General features: G+C 38.0%; 1 protein-coding gene across 3 annotated transcripts in view; it reads right to left on the bottom strand.

Annotated features, from left to right (window-relative positions):
* LOC122790153 (ligand of Numb protein X 2-like) overlaps positions 1 to 18,175 on the bottom strand; it is a 702,162-nt gene that overhangs the window by 431,329 nt on the left and 252,658 nt on the right. For all 3 annotated transcript variants that reach the window (XM_044057741.1, XM_044057740.1, XM_044057742.1), the window contains exon 4: positions 6,356 to 6,555. In XM_044057741.1, the coding sequence (XP_043913676.1) occupies positions 6,356 to 6,555 (200 nt within the window). The remainder of the gene's footprint in view (positions 1 to 6,355; positions 6,556 to 18,175) is intronic.

Raw genomic sequence — 18,175 nt, 5'->3', positions numbered from 1 at the left:
CATTTAAAAGCCTGCCTTTGGAACTTCAGTCCATGTTCTGGGGCCGAAAGGTGTGGAATGAGTTATAGCATGGTAGTGCAGGGGTGCTTTTCTGTTGCTTTGAACCAGGTCTCTGTCACAGCACAAATGTCGTTGTTCACCATTTTTAAATGAGTGTTTCGAGCAAGTGCATTTTGAAATTTAGACTTCTAGCGTTCAGCAGCATGACCCTCAAATTGCACTTGTTTGTAGCTGTTATGGTGGTAAGTTGGTCTTTTGACCACCACCTAAAAAAGGCACTATAGGGGTGTGACAAGAACCTTGGCCAGTATCCGGAAACCCAGGGATGACAGATGCAGGCCATCTCTAACAAAGCATCAAGGTCTGTCAATCATGTCATTCCAGGCAGACAGATAATGGATCCCCTTAAAATGACACCAGAACTTAACCAATTGTTGAAATCAATCATTTTCTGTTTGTACTGTGTTATCATTCTGGGTGATGGTAGGATGCTGCTCAGGGCTAGGATCATACCCACCCTGAGCTACATAATCCGAAAGCTCCTCTATGGTCTCTTTTCATGTAGTCCAGGGAGGTACGTCTCAGGTCATTCACACCCACAAGCACAATGACAGAGTCATATTTGTACCTGCTGTTGAGAGACCAGAGTGCATGCGGTATGTGGTAGATCCTGGCACCTGACAGGCAGGTGATTGTTACTTGCTCCTTATTCAACCTAGTGAGTGGGAGATGCATATATTTGTTGTTGTTGTGTCTTTCGGCTTTTCCCGGTTAGGGGTCGCCACAGCGGAACTCCGGTCTGCTAATTATTGGTAGCCAATTTTTACGTGCCGAGTTACCAGCCCTGACACACAACCTTCAACAAAGGTACGCCCATTCACACATGTCTCCACGCAGAAGACGCTCTAGCTGAGAATCGAACCGGAAAGAGTCTTACTCGACTTTTATACAACTGAGATGACAAGACTGAAAATCCATAGTCCGGACATCCCGGAGCACCATTTTCCTCCAGGTAAGTAACAGCTTGGCCACCATGGTGAACTTTGCCTCTTACCCCCACCGTAGTGTAATCTCGGAGTTGGTATTTTTAGTTAGGGGTGGGTGTGGGGGGTGCACCCCCCCCCAACATGGGTAGATTTAGTTTGTTTCGGTTTTAAGTTATTTTTTGGTTGGCTAAGCAGTTGCTTACTTGGAGTTGAAAGCTGGTGTTCCGGGTGGTTGGTGGTCTGAGTTGTCGGCTTTGTTGTTTCAGTTACCTGAAAGTTGGGTAAGTGGGATTTCGGGTTTGTGAAGTAGACCCACAAATGGATCTACTTTCAAATCACAAAACCCACAACACTGAACTGCAGAATACTGAAATGAAAATAAAGACTTACAATCACCAATGGCTGATTTTTCTTAGGACAAGGAAACACTTGTCCAACACAATGTAAACACAGCGGCCTATAAAGAAAACCACCTAGGTAGTGGGTTATGACCCCACAAGCCCCCAGTTATATATAGCAACTCCAAGATCACACTACAGTGGGGAAAAGGGCATATTTCCACATGCTAGGCAAATGTTTACTTGCCCTAAGAAAAATTGGTTGTTTGGGATTGTATGTCTTCATTATTTTCTTTTTGGCATTCTGAAGTTCGGTGTTCTGGGATTTGTGACTTAGAAGGGGATCCATAGTATATATATATATATATATATATATATATATATGTATATATATGTGTATATATGTACGTGTGTGTGCGTTTGCGTGTGTGTGTATATACATATTAAAACACACACTTATTATCTAGGTATCCTTCATCCTCCTTAACCCAAAGTTTCTCTATCACCTGACAATGCTTCTATCCCAACATGCGTTTCCCATCCTAATAATTCTCAATCCTCTTTATAACAAACTATTGGTAATACAACACTGTATAATTTGTATATAGCAGACAAACTACACTGACATCTAAAAATGGATTACTGCAAATATGTGGAGTTTCTCTCCCCATGACTATGTTGAAAGGGGGGCCATCCACCCAATCAGATTATATGCTCAAAAAGTGGAAGAAAGTATATAAAAAAAGTTGATCCGGAGTACAAAAAAAAATCAAAATACTATCCACAGACATTCTGTGCAGAAATGACAGAAAAGGCAAACAAATCCTGACAAAGTCAACTGGCATAAGAAATATAGGGTTGTGCAGAGGCAGTTCTTCAAAGTAACCCTCAAGATGATTTTAAGAACTGAAAAATAAGAGTCCATTTGAAGGTAAAACTCCTGATATAAATGTTCCCAAAATTAACATCTAAGCAAACTCCTTTGCAGCTATCAAATTTAGAATAAACAAATTAAAACCTTCATTGAGTTATTATGCAACACTTAAAAACCTATAAGCAGGAAAAAGGCTGGAACCTTTCAAAATAAAGCTACAATACTAGGCTGTGCTAATAATACTCTGATGGTTATTACTTCATCTTTCCTGTTGCAAGATTTTTGAGATATAAATTGAATAGGCCAAGTTGAACAGGTTTTGGCTTTTTTTGGGGATGTTTTTTAGATAACAGTGAAGTTCCTATCAGATGGCGACACTGTAAATAAGGTTTCTGGTGGAGTTCACAGATTTTCTCCTTGTCAAAAAAATACGTACCAAGGACAGATGGAGTGTCAAACAAAAGACTGCCCATGACGGGGCATTTAAACCTTTGCATCCTCAGGTAATACTTGTGACTTGAGCTTGACCTACAGTGATGAAAACTGTTGTCACTGCTGTTGTAGACACAGCATCTACACAGAACAGTTTAGAGGCCTACAGAGTTTCAGCACTTTTAGCCAGTGTAAATACCTTTTCTTGCTCTTTTTTTATTTTGGCAAATGTGAGCTTTAACATAGCATGCTTGCCAAATGGTTGTTGGTCCCAATGACAAGAGATATATACAACTTTCCTGCTACTGCTCCGACAACCTCGCCGTCTGTGAATAGTACCATTGGTCAGAAAATGCACAGGAAGCTGCAGTCAGACTTGCTGGATCGGAATTTAAATTAAAGTATAAATGTGAGCTATTTCTGTCACAGATGCACAAAATATCTACAGATGTGTGTGCAGGTGACTGAGTGAACACTTTCCGTAAAACCTGGAAGGTCCCAACACACGGGAAAATCCTCCATTACACCCTCGGGACTGTTAGCATTTGTAGACATTACCTTTAAAGAGAACAAAGGCCTTCCCATGGTAATAAGAGTCTTATTAAAGATAAAATCCAGTTGAGATATGCCAGAGGGGTTTAGAAATCCTCATACTTTAAGTGAATATAATCAGAACAGGAAAAGCTCTAAAATAAAATAAATCCAAACAAGAAAGGTACGAATTCTTGATTACTCTCCTTTTCATTTTAGGTCCTTTTTCTGTACTGACATAGGTCCACTACAATGGAAACCAAACTGAAACTTGTATCAACCCCAAATGGAACTAATGTTAACCCCAAATTTCTCTGCAAAAAAAGTGCTTTCTTCCACCAACCTTTTGTAATAAATCAATACTGCAGTCTGCATTAGAGAGCTGTTCCTTTGGGTAGGGGAAGAACGTGTCACAATCAAAGCAACAGCAAGTTATCCTACTAAGGTCCACCTACATCCTTAACATCCAAAATACTTAGTATCTTATGTTTCAAAAACATCTGCCCTGACGAAGGTGCCTTCTTTGCAGGATATTTCAGAGGCACTGATGTTGAAAGAAGCTCTTGTATTACTAGAGACACATACTACATTTCCCCTGTGTTTGGGACTTGGCAGAATAATGCCAGCCTCAGAATAACTGTGAAGGGGATTCACAGGCTGTAGAAGAACCTAACACAGTTCATTTCTCTTTTTAATGATTTAACTTTTCCTGTCTTTGCTGGTTCCACCACATTTTTGTTTGAAATGTTCTCTAGAAAGTGGCGTATTTTTTTGCATGTTTAAATTTATGACTATGTTCACAGGGATTCTCAGTGGGAAATGGGGCCTAGGCAAAACAGATACCAAGTCCAGAAGCTTTACTATTTCCTTACTTAACTGCATGTATTTCTGAACTCTGCTACCCCAAACCAAACTTATCTATAAAGAAAGTAATAACTGCAAACAGTATTCAGTAATGTTAAGAAAATAAAAGTACATCCACTCTGGTAAATCAGTGTGATTATCACATTCTAAAATAGAGAAAACTGAACAAAATGTGGATCAATGATGGACACATAAGGAAACCTAATGCCAGCCTATGCAAGTATATAAATCTACTGCAAAACCTGTGCTGGGTCCTACCTGGGAAGGGGTCACTGCATTCACAAATTCTAGCTTAGATAAGATGCATACAGTTAGTAAAACCAAATGTTATGATTTACTGCTTCAGCTGCCACTCCAAAGATTACAATACAAACATGAAGCATATATACTGTATTCACTGTTTAATAACAAAGGCATACATGAACAATAAATATAATTCACAACCAACATGGTTTTAAGAGAAGCTAGACATTTAAATAGCTAAAACCTCCCCAGTACTGTTTTGGTACAAATCTAAAATAATAGAAACATGCAGAATGGGTTTGCTACCTAAATTTTGCATATCTAGGCAACACAAGCTAAGACTTTCAAAAGTTCTGGAACCAGTGGAATAAAATAGTACTGAAGTGACCCAATGTAAAACACATCCAAAGATCACAAATACAGACAAAGGAAGCATTCATTACAGTTCATGGACAGCCCCTTTCTATATTGCTGTGTCCACAAAATTGATCACTGTCTCAGTTATCACAATACATTGCCTCTAGGTAAGCTGGTTAACGATCCTAACAGAGACAAGAAAAATAAAATACTAAACGTAGAGGTGAAAACATGCAAAAAGTGGGTTGATATGCTAAACATGCTTTAACAAAGTATATTGCTTTTAGACAGCTTATTTCTCAAGTTTTGGCAAAATGTTAACTTTTCTGTGCCACCATGAAGATTCTCAACCCACTAACCACAGCTTTACCACTTATAGGCCCCTACTGAATGCTTTTCTCATACTGCAGCTGTCACTATATTAATTGCTGTGTAATAGAAACCACCTCCTGAAACGTGAATTATGTTTGGGATTGCATTTAGGCTCGAGTGCAGGCAAGTTATGGAAATGCATCAGCATGGCTGGGCAGAATCACTGGTGGTTTCTATTTTCTGCATTTCCCATTCTCCCCGACAGTCATGAGAAAGCTCCAGTGTGCCATACACAGCATATACATGTGCTATCACGGCAGATGCTAATGCTGATTCTCTAATCCCAGTGCTCAAGGCAATCTAATGCTGACACAATCAAAAATGCTGTCAAGTACTGGAATTCCAGCCTTCATGAGCCATTCCACACAAAATGAGGTTGTAATTCTAAGTTTGATTTTTCCTGCAAGTGTCAGCAACCTAGTATGCACTTAATTCTTTGGAGAACAAAAAAGTTCCATCGTCAGTAATGATTACTCCCTCATATTGTAAATGTCATGTACAGACAAAACAAAAATGTTAAATATTAAGTATGTTTGTGACGTGCGGTGTGGTTTGCAGATTTAGCTGGGGATTCAAGTAAGTGGTGTTTACGTAAGGGTATTTGATATGGATTATAGTGTGCGTGTGTGTGTGTGTGGTGGTGGGTTTTGTGCGTGCATGTTTAGTGCGGCCTCAGAGTTAGTATATATAAGTAGGGGGTGTGGGGGCACAGCCCCCCCACACAGGGGGGGGTGCAGGTGGGCTTGCTCCCTGCTTATAGGTAGGATAGGTATGATTTTATGTTATGTTGTATTTGCGTGTGTTGTTTTGTTTCTTGTAGTGTAGTTAGGTAGGTGTATGGGTGTTTGGGTGGTGGGGTGTGTGTGTGTGTGTGTGTGTGTGTGTGTGTGTGTGTGTGTGTGTATGGTGGCAATTTTGGTTTTCACGGTTGTGGGTTTTCGGGTATGTGGAATTTCTACTATTCAGTCTCGAAATACTGAAATTCGAGATTTCAGTATTTCGTGATAGTCTGATCATGTGTGAAGAAAATTGTTTCACTCTCATCAGGTCTTGGGTCACATACTCACTAATTTTCCATTCACTAAGAAGCAGACTGTATTCAAGGCTTTGTGCCTGTAAGACTTAGACAATCTAAGCATTGATCATAGACATTATATCAGGCACCTACCATGAAAACATGACTTGATTAACCCAGTTGCATATTATGTACCCAACATGAAAATGTTATACTTCCTGTCTTTTATTTCCTAAAAAAAATTCATTTATTCAGACTTCCTTCATTTGACTTATGTATCCAAGCCACTTATGAAGAAAGGTACATGCTAACACCCCCTTTTGCTATGATCAGATAAACTTACCTCAAGAATGTGATCTCCAGGTGCCAAAGTCCCATTCCTAGCCACAAGATAGTCCCTGTGAATCTCCTGGATGACAACATTGCCGAGTGGTGTGTCTTTTCCCCCAACTATCCGGATGCCAAGCTGTTCATCTTGATCTTCACGATGGATTTCAACTGTGGTGGTTTCAGCCACAAGGCTGGACCTCTGTGGTTGATCAGCTTCAAGAAAAGAAATAAAACTTTAAATCAGCAACTTACTGACAGCAGAGACACTTAGCTTTGATTCAACAACAGAGTCAAGGAAAGGTTTCTAACAAACTTGAATGAAACATACACACACATAAATGTGGATACAAAGTAACCCCTAAAAGTAAGACTTGAGAAACTGTAATATGGATTCAGAAAGCTAGGAAAAGCTCTTGAAAGAAGTCCCCTCCTTTAAAAGGAACTCTCTCTAGAGTAGGAGAGAGCTGGGTGGCGCTCTTACTGGAGACAGCATGCTATAAAATTAACACAAAAAGGTGCAATGAAGGCATACATCCTAAATATGGTCAAACAGCTGGAGGCTAGGTGTGATGATGTGAGGTATTGCCAGCTATGCCAGGAGAAGTAGGGCAGTGGATGTGTAACATATGCCAGCGTAGCTAGCTGGAGTTTTGTAAAGACTTATTTGCTATTTGTATATCAAACGGATTTGTACAGGTGCTTGTGTTGAAACTATATTTGTAAAGTTGCTTGGGTTAAAAAAAAAAAAATGTACCAACAGTGGGTCCTGATTGACATACAGGTATATTTCTTTTCTGTCCGACTGTATACTGAAATGAATATATTGTAACAGAGGATATTGGAAGAGAAAAGGTTAATCTCAGTGCAGCTAACTATGAAAAATAGTCGGAAATTAAAATTACCTGGATTAGGCCATAAAGACTGTAGCTTACAGTTCCAATTGCAGCCAGAGACAAAATGTCTGTGAAAACCAAGCCTAAGAATCCTACTGTATTGTCCTTAGGGGTGGACTAATTGCTACTCTGGAAGGGGGAAAGCTTTGAAATAGTTTTATAGCTTCCAGATGCTATAACACATCTTAGAAAGGTGCGTGTGTGTGTAACACATATGTGCAAGATTCTGACTCACTTTCTAGTAAAAGGGGTAGTGTGGGAACTAGAAGTCAAATGACCAGATGTATGTCATGTCATTCTCTAATCCAGCACTGAAATGATGTTTTAATATTAGATGAGACACCTACATCATCTTCCCTTACTCTAGTAAGTGAACTAGGGGATGGTAATTCTTTAAATCAGTTAAGAAAATATAGTGAGATTACTTAAGTATTGATTTTCTGCATCTATGTGAACCTTTCCATTGGTGTTATTTTTAATATTTCCTGTGAATTAAACTCTGTTTAGTGTTTATTTATTTATTTATATTTGTTGACCTGGAGTGTCCGACTGGATGTAGGTCCACTTTCAGCGGAGGCCCGGGGAGAAAAGCTCCACAGTTAAAATAGACAGTAGTTACATTGGATTACATAGCAATTAATTTACATAGCAATTACTTACAACATATTTACAGATGAAGAACATAGTACATCAGTAGACAACTAAAATCTTTATCTGTGAAGTACATAACAGACATTAACAAAATGTTACAATAAGAAGTTCCTGCTGTATAATAAGTTCTATGCTTATGAGCATCTGAGCTTGCTATAATCAAGGTAGTTATTGGAGTGGAAAGAAAGGTAGTGGTTGGATGGGGTGGGTGATATTAGAGTGGGAGCTGCAAGGGCATAGCCAGCATATTTTTAGGTGAATTTTAGTAAAGTGTAAATAGATATTTAGAATTTTCATGCTCTTTTATTGTTTATTATTAAATACATTTAAACTTTTCATTGTGCCTGGTCTTTTAGAGAATATTTTAACCTTTGAGAGTACTTATATTTATTTGGCAACACCATGGCCAGCCCTGAAAGCCTTGATGCAATGGTCAAACAGTGCCACTTTATTAAGCCCTTATCAGACCCATCATTTAGTATAACACCCCCTTCAACATGCACCAGACCAAAGATGCACAACAGCTGAAAACTCCCACCAAGGTTCCTTACCAGAAGAATCCAGGGTACTAACGCAATGCCCTATATGGACCACCTTAAAGTCCCATCTCTATACTCTGTCTCCTACAGGTTACTGAGAGGCAATTTATGCCTGGCATGCAAGACATCCTCATATTCAGTTCAGATGGACCTTTTGCACAACCACTACATCTAATGATTTAAATTTTGCTTGCAGAATAAACAGAACATGCTTGTTAGATAGGTGTGTAAAGAAACAACCAAGATCCAACCATCTATTTTGTTTAACTTTAATCCAACAACAAAGCTTTCAAGTCACTAGGATTCTTCATCACTGTTACAAAATCAACACATTTACACCGTACTTATTTTATTAAAAAAAACAGCCTATCAAAACCCAAATAGTTATCACATGACATTAATATTGTAAAAGCAGCAGCAGCATAAATAAATGCTTGATGACTTACAAAAATATTTAAAGAGAAATGCAAAATATACATCTAAAAGTCTCATAAGAATATCATGTAAAACGCATATACAATAATGTATGTATAAACTCATATATATATATATATATATATATATATATATACATATATATATATATATATATATATATATATATATATATATATATATGTATGTGTGTGTGTGTGTGCGTTAATATATGTGTGTGTGTGTGCGTTTGTGTACATAAAACCTAAGTAACTTAACTTTGTCTATCTTTTACTAGTGGTTTTACACTGTTTTGAGTAAGAAGGCCAGGTGGTCTATCCACTCTAAATTAATTAATCCATCTGTAGTCCATAGCTTCTGTCTTATTAATGAAGTCTCCCCCTCTTTTATTCATGTGTACTTTAATACTCTGAATTTAAATAAATGTTCATTTCCCTGGATTGTAATATGTTTTGACAGTGCATAAGTATCCATCTTTCTCCAAATTTCAGGTAAGTGTTAAGCTATTCAGTCTTTTAACTTTTGATTGGTCTTAGCTATATAGTAACATTCGCACTTCTCACAATTAGCAAGGTAAATGACATTTTCAGTTGTACATGTAGCAAAGGTGTTAAATTTAAACATCTCATGTGAAATAGGATGCACAACTTCATTCTGATTAATATACTTGCAAAAAGAATTATGACGGGATATTTTTCGTATTAACTACTGGAGTTTTCTTTTTATATGTACCAAGGTCCTTATAGCACAAGTAATGTTTTATAATTTTTTTCTTTTTAAACATTTTTTTGCAAGTATATTAATATGCAGAATGAATCTGTGTATCCTATTTCACATAACATTTTGAAATGTAACACTTGCGACATGCACAACTGAAAATGTCATTTACCCTGTTAATTGTGAGAAGTGCGAATGTTAATATATAGGAAAGACCAATCAAAAGTTAAAAGACCAAATAGCTTCACACTTAACAGAAATTCAGAAAAAGATGGATACTAATGTACTGTCAAAACATATTATAATGCAGGGAAATTAACATATATTTAAATTCAGGGTCATACAGACCGTACACCTGAATAAAAGGGGGAGACTTCGTTAGTAGGACAGAAGGTATGGAGTACAGATGGATTAATTACTTTAGCGCGGCTAGACCACCTGGCCTTAAAACGAAAAACAGTGTAAAACCACTTCTAAAAAAAATAGTCAATGTTACATTACTTAGATTTTATGTATACCTACATACATTTTTATACATACAATAATATATAAGCATTTTATACAATGGTCGTATGAGACTTAGATGTTTTCTAAATATCTATTTATGCTGCATTTATTTCTTATTTAAATATTTTTGTAAAATCTATGCTACTTATGCTGCTGCTTTTACAATCTGTAATTAAAGTCATGTGATTACTATTTGGATTTTGCTAAGCTTTTATTTTTTTTATAATAAATATTGTGTAAATGTGTTGTTTTTGTAATACTAATGAAGAGTTTTAAGTGACTTGAAAGCTTTGTTGTTGGATTAAAGTTAAACAAAATAGATGGTTGGACCTTGGTTGTTTCTTTGTACCTTAATATGGATTTGCCTGATTGTTCCTTTAGCTGCCTTACAACCCTTTCTACATTTTCTTGTTACTAACTCTATTTAAGTGTAACCTTGACCAATGGATGGGAAATCGGAAAATCACCCCAGGTCTGGTTCCCATGTCTCAGATAGACAGAGGCAGACAGTAATGCCAAAACTAACATAGCCCACCTCCATATAACCTGTGGAAGTTTCCTAACAAATGCCCATCATACATTGGGACACAATTAGGCTGGATTGCATGGCTAGGCTTATAAAGGCCCTGGTGGTCATTAGCCTAGTATACAAATATGAAACCACAAAACATATGGGGGCTTGCTCTAACAATGAGTCCTCATGGCAATTAAAGGGTTGCTTTAGAAAATAATCATGTTGTAACTAAAGTCTTTAATGTTACAAAGGCTTTAAGGCCTTGTAACAAAATTATATGTGCTGTGAAATTTCTACACCATGTTTTTTTTTTTTTTTGCCTCTCTTCACCATGAATTTTTTTTTGGCTTCTGTTTGCTCCCACTGCCTGACAAACATCAGCCCATTCATTCAGTCACTCAGCAGGGTCAAGGATTGGCTGAGGGGGGGGGGGGTCATTATGTAGGTAGCCATTGGGGTACCTTCAGATATTTGTTCATCCCACCAATCCCATCTTAAAAGGCCAAGGAAAAAGAAATATATTATTTTATTTATTCGTTTGTCACCTCACAGCAAGACGTTGTCCCGTTCGATTCTCAGCTAGAGCATCTTCTGTGGAGACATGCGTGAATGGGCGTACCTTTGTTGAAGGTTGTGCATTAGAGCCGGCAACTCAGCATGTAAAAATCAACTGCCAATCATTAGCGGACCGGAGTTCCGCTGTGGCGACCCCTAACCGGGAAAATCAGAAAGACAAAAACATTTATTGACATTTGCTTGCTGAGAAAGTCTGACTGAATAGGAGCCCATTTTCAGTAGAAGCCCGGACAGAAAAGCTCCAAAGTATTACAAAACATTTTAACAATTATTTTAAAATCTTCAAAAATAATTCAAAAACATCTACAATTTAAATTATACCAAATAAAGGGATAGGAATGAGATGCAAGGTATGAAAATGTACTTTCACATTTACGGATATAGTTTATGCTTTTGTTGTGCAAGAACAGAAACAGATTTTAGCTAGGAAGTCTTTCAGAGTGGTTTGGAAGGATGGTGTGACACCCCTGCACTGGCCCTGTAATCAAGGAGCCTCATTCCTCACCACTGGTGACAGTGAGGGAAGGTATGTACACAATTGGAGGATGACAAGTACACACACAAGTACAATTTCCCTTAAAAGCACACAGAGATCACACTCAGTGTGGGGCTGGTTTCTCCCTCTTTCTTCAAATTCCCAATAAGACTCCCCACTAAATGATACTATGCCCTAAATAACTTACTTACAGAGCAAGGCAAATGCAGAGGAGTGCTGAAGATGAGTGGATGTTTCTAGATCCAAGACGAGATTCAAAACTGCACACACTCTCAGAGAGTTCTTAAATTATTATCAAACATGACTGCTGGGTCAGCTTGGATGACATCACTCTGTCACCTGCCTTCAGTTCCCAGGCTAACAGAAACTAACATCTCTGTGATAAAAATACCAATCTTTCACATATGCAGCTGCTAGGAAGTCAAAGCAGTACATCAGGTTACATTTTAAACCTGGTAATTACTTTTCTCCAAGACAATAGAAAAACTTCTAGCTCTAGGCATCCCGTCTCCTTCCTGCATTAATTAACTTTTATAGCACATCACAAAGCATTTAATATCAACTTATTTTCTTGAAGTTTTGCAAGTTAATCTTCTATGTTCCAGCAGGGTATGCTGTGGTTACATTCTTGAAGCTCAGTACATAGCATACAGTTCTGTATAAATCGTACCAATATTCACAAATGACATAGAATTATTTACAAAATTCCAGACAGCTGGATTGGCAGTGTCACAGATAGGATGGAGGGTAATGACCTAATGAATATAGGTAAGGAGTTCCAGGCCTTAACAACATGGCACAAGTATAGATAATGCCCAACAGATGATAGGTTTGTGGACAGATAGGACTTTTTGGCCATTAGATCGTAATGACTGGGAGTGCAGTTGTATATTTAGTGCTGGACAAGCAGATGGATGCTGGACAATTTCACAGATAAGCAGCTGTGCATACATTAGTTCCTGGGGTAGTTCTAACCAATTCAGTATATTTAGTACTATACTGTAGTGAGTTCTGAAAGGGACATCTGTTGCAAATTTATCAGCTTTGTGAAAGTATTGTTCACATTATGAATTTTGTGCTGCCTGAATGTTAGTAAGGACTGCAGCACCATAAAGAAATGGGGAGAAGAGACAAGAAATGGCAAATGTAGCTTTAGTTGAGTTGCTCAGAATGTTTTTGGCTCAGTAAAGCATCCCTAGTTTTTGATGAAATTTTCGTAAGCAATTATATATATGCAGGTTGAACTTAAGATCATCCACTATCATCCCTAATAATTTGCTATGAGAAGTGACTAATAGTTGCATTATCAAGACAGAGGACTTAAAATTTTGTTTTTTCATGGGAGGGGGACCTGGGGGAAAAAGTATAGTTTAGTTTTTCTTTTCAGGGTTAAGTGCGAGTTGCAAGTTACAAAGTCATGTTTCAGTGACTGTTAAAGCTTCCCTAATAATTTATTTGGAGATATGCCAAGTTGTCTGATATGCATACGAGTATGGAGTCATTTGCAAACTATATTAAGGAAGCCTGTTTTGTGAAAGTATGGACAGTGTTGGGAGAATGTTAGAGAAAGGGACTAAGGCTAGAGCCTTGTGGTATACCAGTAGTGACTGGAATATATGGAGATTTGGAATATATGGAGATTTGGAGGATAGCCATTTTACAGACTGATACCTACTGGACATGTAGCTTTTGAACCATATAAGGGTGGGCTGAGGTAGACCAAGTGAGGACATTTGAAGCAGAAGTTTGCCGACAAATTGTGTCAAAGGCTTTAGAAAAGTCTAGAAATGAGAAGACTAATACGCCATTACCTTTACTGACCGTACCTACACAGGTTAGAAGTTCAGTACTAGTAACATGGGAGGGATTGAGGCCATGTTGTGTGAGGCATAGGAGTTATTCCAGCAAGAGATAGCTTAGCAATTGTTTGAATACATTTTTCAATTATTTGGACAAATGGGAATAAGCTTGCTATAGGTCTAAAGTTAATGATGTCTGTTGAATGTCTTCCTTTGTGTAGAGGGATAATGTGCGACTGTTTCAAAGACAGGCAACGTTGGACTGCTGGACTGACCCTATTTATAAGGACTGAAACAGGATAGGTAATGCTATCAGCTGCTATTTTAAAGTACTCACTTTGAAGGTCATTAGCTGAAGTACAGCATGGTTTGAGTTGAAGAGTCATTTTATATAGAATTTGGGCACAGGTTTAAAAGTGAAAGTGGATGTGGTGACATTTGGCTATTGGGCACATTTGGGATTAGATGCTGGGAAGTCCTTTGGTTAGGGACACTATACTGTTTATGAAATGAGATTAATTCTATTGCAGTTTTGAGTGGCATGTTACTGGGAGAGAGGCTAGAGCTGCATTTTTAGCTGAGATCTAAGATTTCTTTAACTGCTGACCAGAATTTTTTAGGGTTGTGTTTACTATTGTGCTGAAAGCTTTTCTAGTACATTTTTTGCTTCATTTATTTGTTTTAGTTTGAGATATCACAGTCTTTTTATACATTTGCCATCTTTCCCACAATTTTTCTCCATCTTACATTAGCAGTCTACTCTTTTTGGATAGCCAACTTACATTAATCGTTTTTTCCCTCTTCACTCAAGGGGGCACAAGGCTATTTAGAAAAGTTGTACTGAATTTATTTACATCATCATCTAAGGGGGGGGGTTAATAGATTAAAGGATAGTAAACATTTCTGGATTAAACTTGGGCAGAGTGTATATAGTTTTATAAACATGCTGTTTAAGTGGATGCGTGACATTGTCTGGTTGCACAGATTGGTAAATAGTCAGAGAAAGTCTTGACATTGTACCGATGCTGGTGAGATTCTAATACTAGCATCCAGTCTAATAAGGAGCTTGATGTCTTGATATACTGTATGAGGCTATTAATTAGTTACATGAGACAGTAAAAAGTTCATGCTAGATGTAAGGGAGTCATATCTAACCAACTGATATTAACATCACCTAGTAGTATTTTTTTTTTGTAGAACTGTTATGGAAATCCAATGTAGGACATCTTCAAGTGTAGCTATACTGTCACCAGGAGGAATATAGCGGGCAAAAACACTTTTATATTTGTTTATTTTCAGGAAAGCAATAAGAAGCACTGCTAAACTGAATTTTGGTATTGGTTTGTTGCAGACAGAAATGTGGTAGTTGGTGGGAAATATTAGATCAATACCACCACCCTTCCTCTTTATATGGTCATTACACATGACAATATTGATAAAGGTATAACTTCAAAGCAGTTTATGCTGGGTTTTAGTCGGGTTTCAGTTATACCAAGAATAATGGGCTTGTGTTGGGTAATTCCAGGCATGTAGTTCAGTTGCTTTACTTCTTATGCTTCTAATATTTGTGGCGGTAAAAATTAGATTACAAAGGTAGGGGTAGACCATTGTGGAGTTACAGCAGTACTGAACGGAATTGCCTTAAATGTTGGTTGTGATAGGTGGGTCAGGATGAATGTCTCTTCCTAAGAGAATTTTAATACATTGGATTACTAATAATTAAAGTTTTTTTGAAGAATTTTCCCCACTTAATTTTATGTTATTTATTTATTATTTTATTTATTTAGTTTTATTTTACATTTGTTTACCGGGAAAGTCCGACTGGACACAAGTCCATTTTCAGCAGAGGCCTGGGAGAAAAGTTCCACAATACAATACAGTATATGAGAGAAAAGAAAAAAAAAAATCGAGCATACTTATTGCAATCATACACAATATGTTGGAGATTAACAATTCTTATAGTAGACAATCATTGAGGTACATAATAAACTTAAAAACAGCATTTGTATTATTTTTACAGATGTAAGTTTTGTCAAGTAAATATCAACGGGTTCACAAGCTTCCAGGGGAACTGTTTATACTTAGCTGTACACAGAAACATTCTCTTGGTTTGGGTTAGCCTGGTGAGTGGCATGAACACAGCCAGTCACTTAAATTGTGGGTTTCAGGAGTTTTTTGAAATGAATAAAGGAGGTATTTGGCTTGGTAGTGCGTTCCAGGTTTTAGCAATGGTGCTGGCAAAGAGGGATTTACCGGCATCATTTTTATGTTGGATGACAGTTATGAAGTTCTGGTTACTAGATCTTAAGGCTCTAGAGGGTATGTGGGGCTGAATTTGATGCTGAAGTGCTGGGGTTTTCTCAGCAAGGTAGTACAGTTTTGTGTGCTATAGAGAGTTGACTCAGTAGAAGTATACGAGGCAACTCGAGCCAGTTGAGCTGCTTAAGGAATAGACAGTGGTGAGACCTATATGAGGCTTCAGTAGCAAACTTGGCAATCTTGTTGTAGCAAGATTCCATTTTATTTAGATCGGTTTGGTGGAGATTAGTCAAGATGGGAGAGGCATAGAGGAGGGTGGATAGAAGATGAGCCCTTGCAATGGTTGCTTTGAAGTGTTAAGTCAAACTGTTTGTTCCTGTAGAGGAGTCCAAATTTTTTATTAACTTTCTTGAAGGTTTGTGCTATGTGGATGTCGAACCTCAGGTTGTTTATTTCTACACCTAGCAGTTTAGTGTGTGTGGTTGTACTAATGTGAATGTTTTCTTTAGAGTAGATGGTGAAATAACTATTTAGGGGAGGAGATCTGCCAGGGCTGAAAATAATTAGTTTTTTTGAGGAATAAGAAGTTTGATGTTAGTGAACCAAGTTTCGGCTAGGGGGCAGTTATTTTGGGTTAGGGTTTGTAGTTCACTTAGGGTGGGGGCAGCACATACAAGGGTTGCGTCATCTGCGTACTATACAACTGAAGCAGTGGGTGAGGATGAAGAGATGTTGTTAGTAAATAAAAAGAACAGCAAAGGGCCAAGGATGGATCCTTCAGGGACTCCTGCGGTAACTGGTAAGGGGGGGGGGCTGCTTGCTGATGGCTAGATAAGTAGCTTTTGAACCATGATCTAGAGGGGGGACTTGTATTTAGGGTAGATAGAGCTTCAAGAAACATACTGTGATTTACCATATCAAAGGCTTTTGAGAAGTCCAAGAATATGGAAGAAACAGACCCTTGTTTGGTTAACTATACTGGTGAATGATATCAATATGCTGTGGTGGTGCTATGGGAAAGGTCTAAAGCCATGCTGGGATATGGAGAGTAGGTTATTTTGGAGGTACTGCATTAATTGAGTATGAACAACTCTTTCTAACATTTTGGATAAAGGTGATAGGATTGCTATTGGGCGATAGTTGGTGAGCTCTAAGGAGTTACCTCCTTTGTGCAGTGGAATAATATGTGATGTTTTCCATGAGGTGGGAACTTTGCATTCTAACAGAGATCGATTTATGAGAATAGAGACAGGATAGGCTATAGCTTCAGCTAATATCTGAAGGAAGTCTGCTGGTAGCATATCAGCTGCTAGAGTGGTTGGTTTAAGTTTCCTAAGGAGTTTAGAAATTGCCTTGGTGGACACGGAGTGAAGGTGAAAACTGGGGGTATTGACTTGTACATTGGGGTGGGTTGGGGTAGTTATTGGTGTGGGGCTGCTAATGCTATTTTGGGCATTGGCAAGGGTCTGGACTGTTTTGATAAAGAATTTGTTAAATTGACTAGGAATGTTTTCATGACTATTTGGTAGCACAGGGGTTGGGGTAGTGGACTTTCGTGGGTGTAGTATAACATTTATTGTGGACTAGAATTTATGGGGATTGAGAGCATATTTTTCTTGCATATTTTAATAGTAGGTAGATTTGGCTAGTTTGATTTGTTTTTTGGCTTTGTTACGGAGCTCTAGATAGTTCTGTCTCAAAGTAGTGGTTTCGTTTTTTTGATACTGAAACCAGGCCTTGTCCCTTTCTTTCATTACAGTTTTAGTATCATTTCCTAGCCATTGGGCATAGTTAGTTTTTATTCTAAAGGTTCTGGGAGATGCATGATGATTTAAGATTTTTAAGAAGGTTGTGTTAAAGTATTTGACGGCTTTGACTAGAGATAGTTGTTTTAGGGGAGTCCATTTACAGCTTTTTAGTGCCTTGATGAAGTCAGTAGCTATAAAAGTCTTTTTGTTTCAAACTACTCTAAGGATAGGTTGGCTGATGGTTTGGGATCTGTCCTTAATTGGGTAGGTTGGATGATGGTCACTTAGGGTATCTGGAAGACAGCCAGATTGTTGTGCAAGAGTGGGGTCAGATATCAGGATCCTGTCTAAAAAGGACTGGCATTTGGATGTTTTGTCAATTCTGGTGGGGGTGGTTATAGTTTGGTAAACCTGATTATGACTGGAGCAGTTAAGTCAGTCAATATTGAAGTCCCCTAATAGTATGATTTCATGTGGTAGGGAGATGGAGATCCAATTAAGCAGGCTTTCCATCACAGTGACGCTCTTCCCTGGTGGGATATAGCCACCTGCAATAATGGTGTGTTTGTTGGAATTTATTTTTAATTTGGCAAGGATTAGTTCTGCATCTTTGACTTCTTGGGTATTGTAACCTAGTTGTTCTATGGTGAGATGATTTTGGAATAATATTGCAACACCTCTGCCTTTTTTCTCTAATCT

The sequence above is a fragment of the Protopterus annectens genome, chromosome 15.part0 (genome assembly GCF_019279795.1).
Source record: "Protopterus annectens isolate FY-2018-M chromosome 15.part0, PAN1.0, whole genome shotgun sequence".
NCBI lineage: Eukaryota > Metazoa > Chordata > Ceratodontiformes > Protopteridae > Protopterus > Protopterus annectens.
This window is presented reverse-complemented; position numbering and strand designations above follow the sequence as displayed.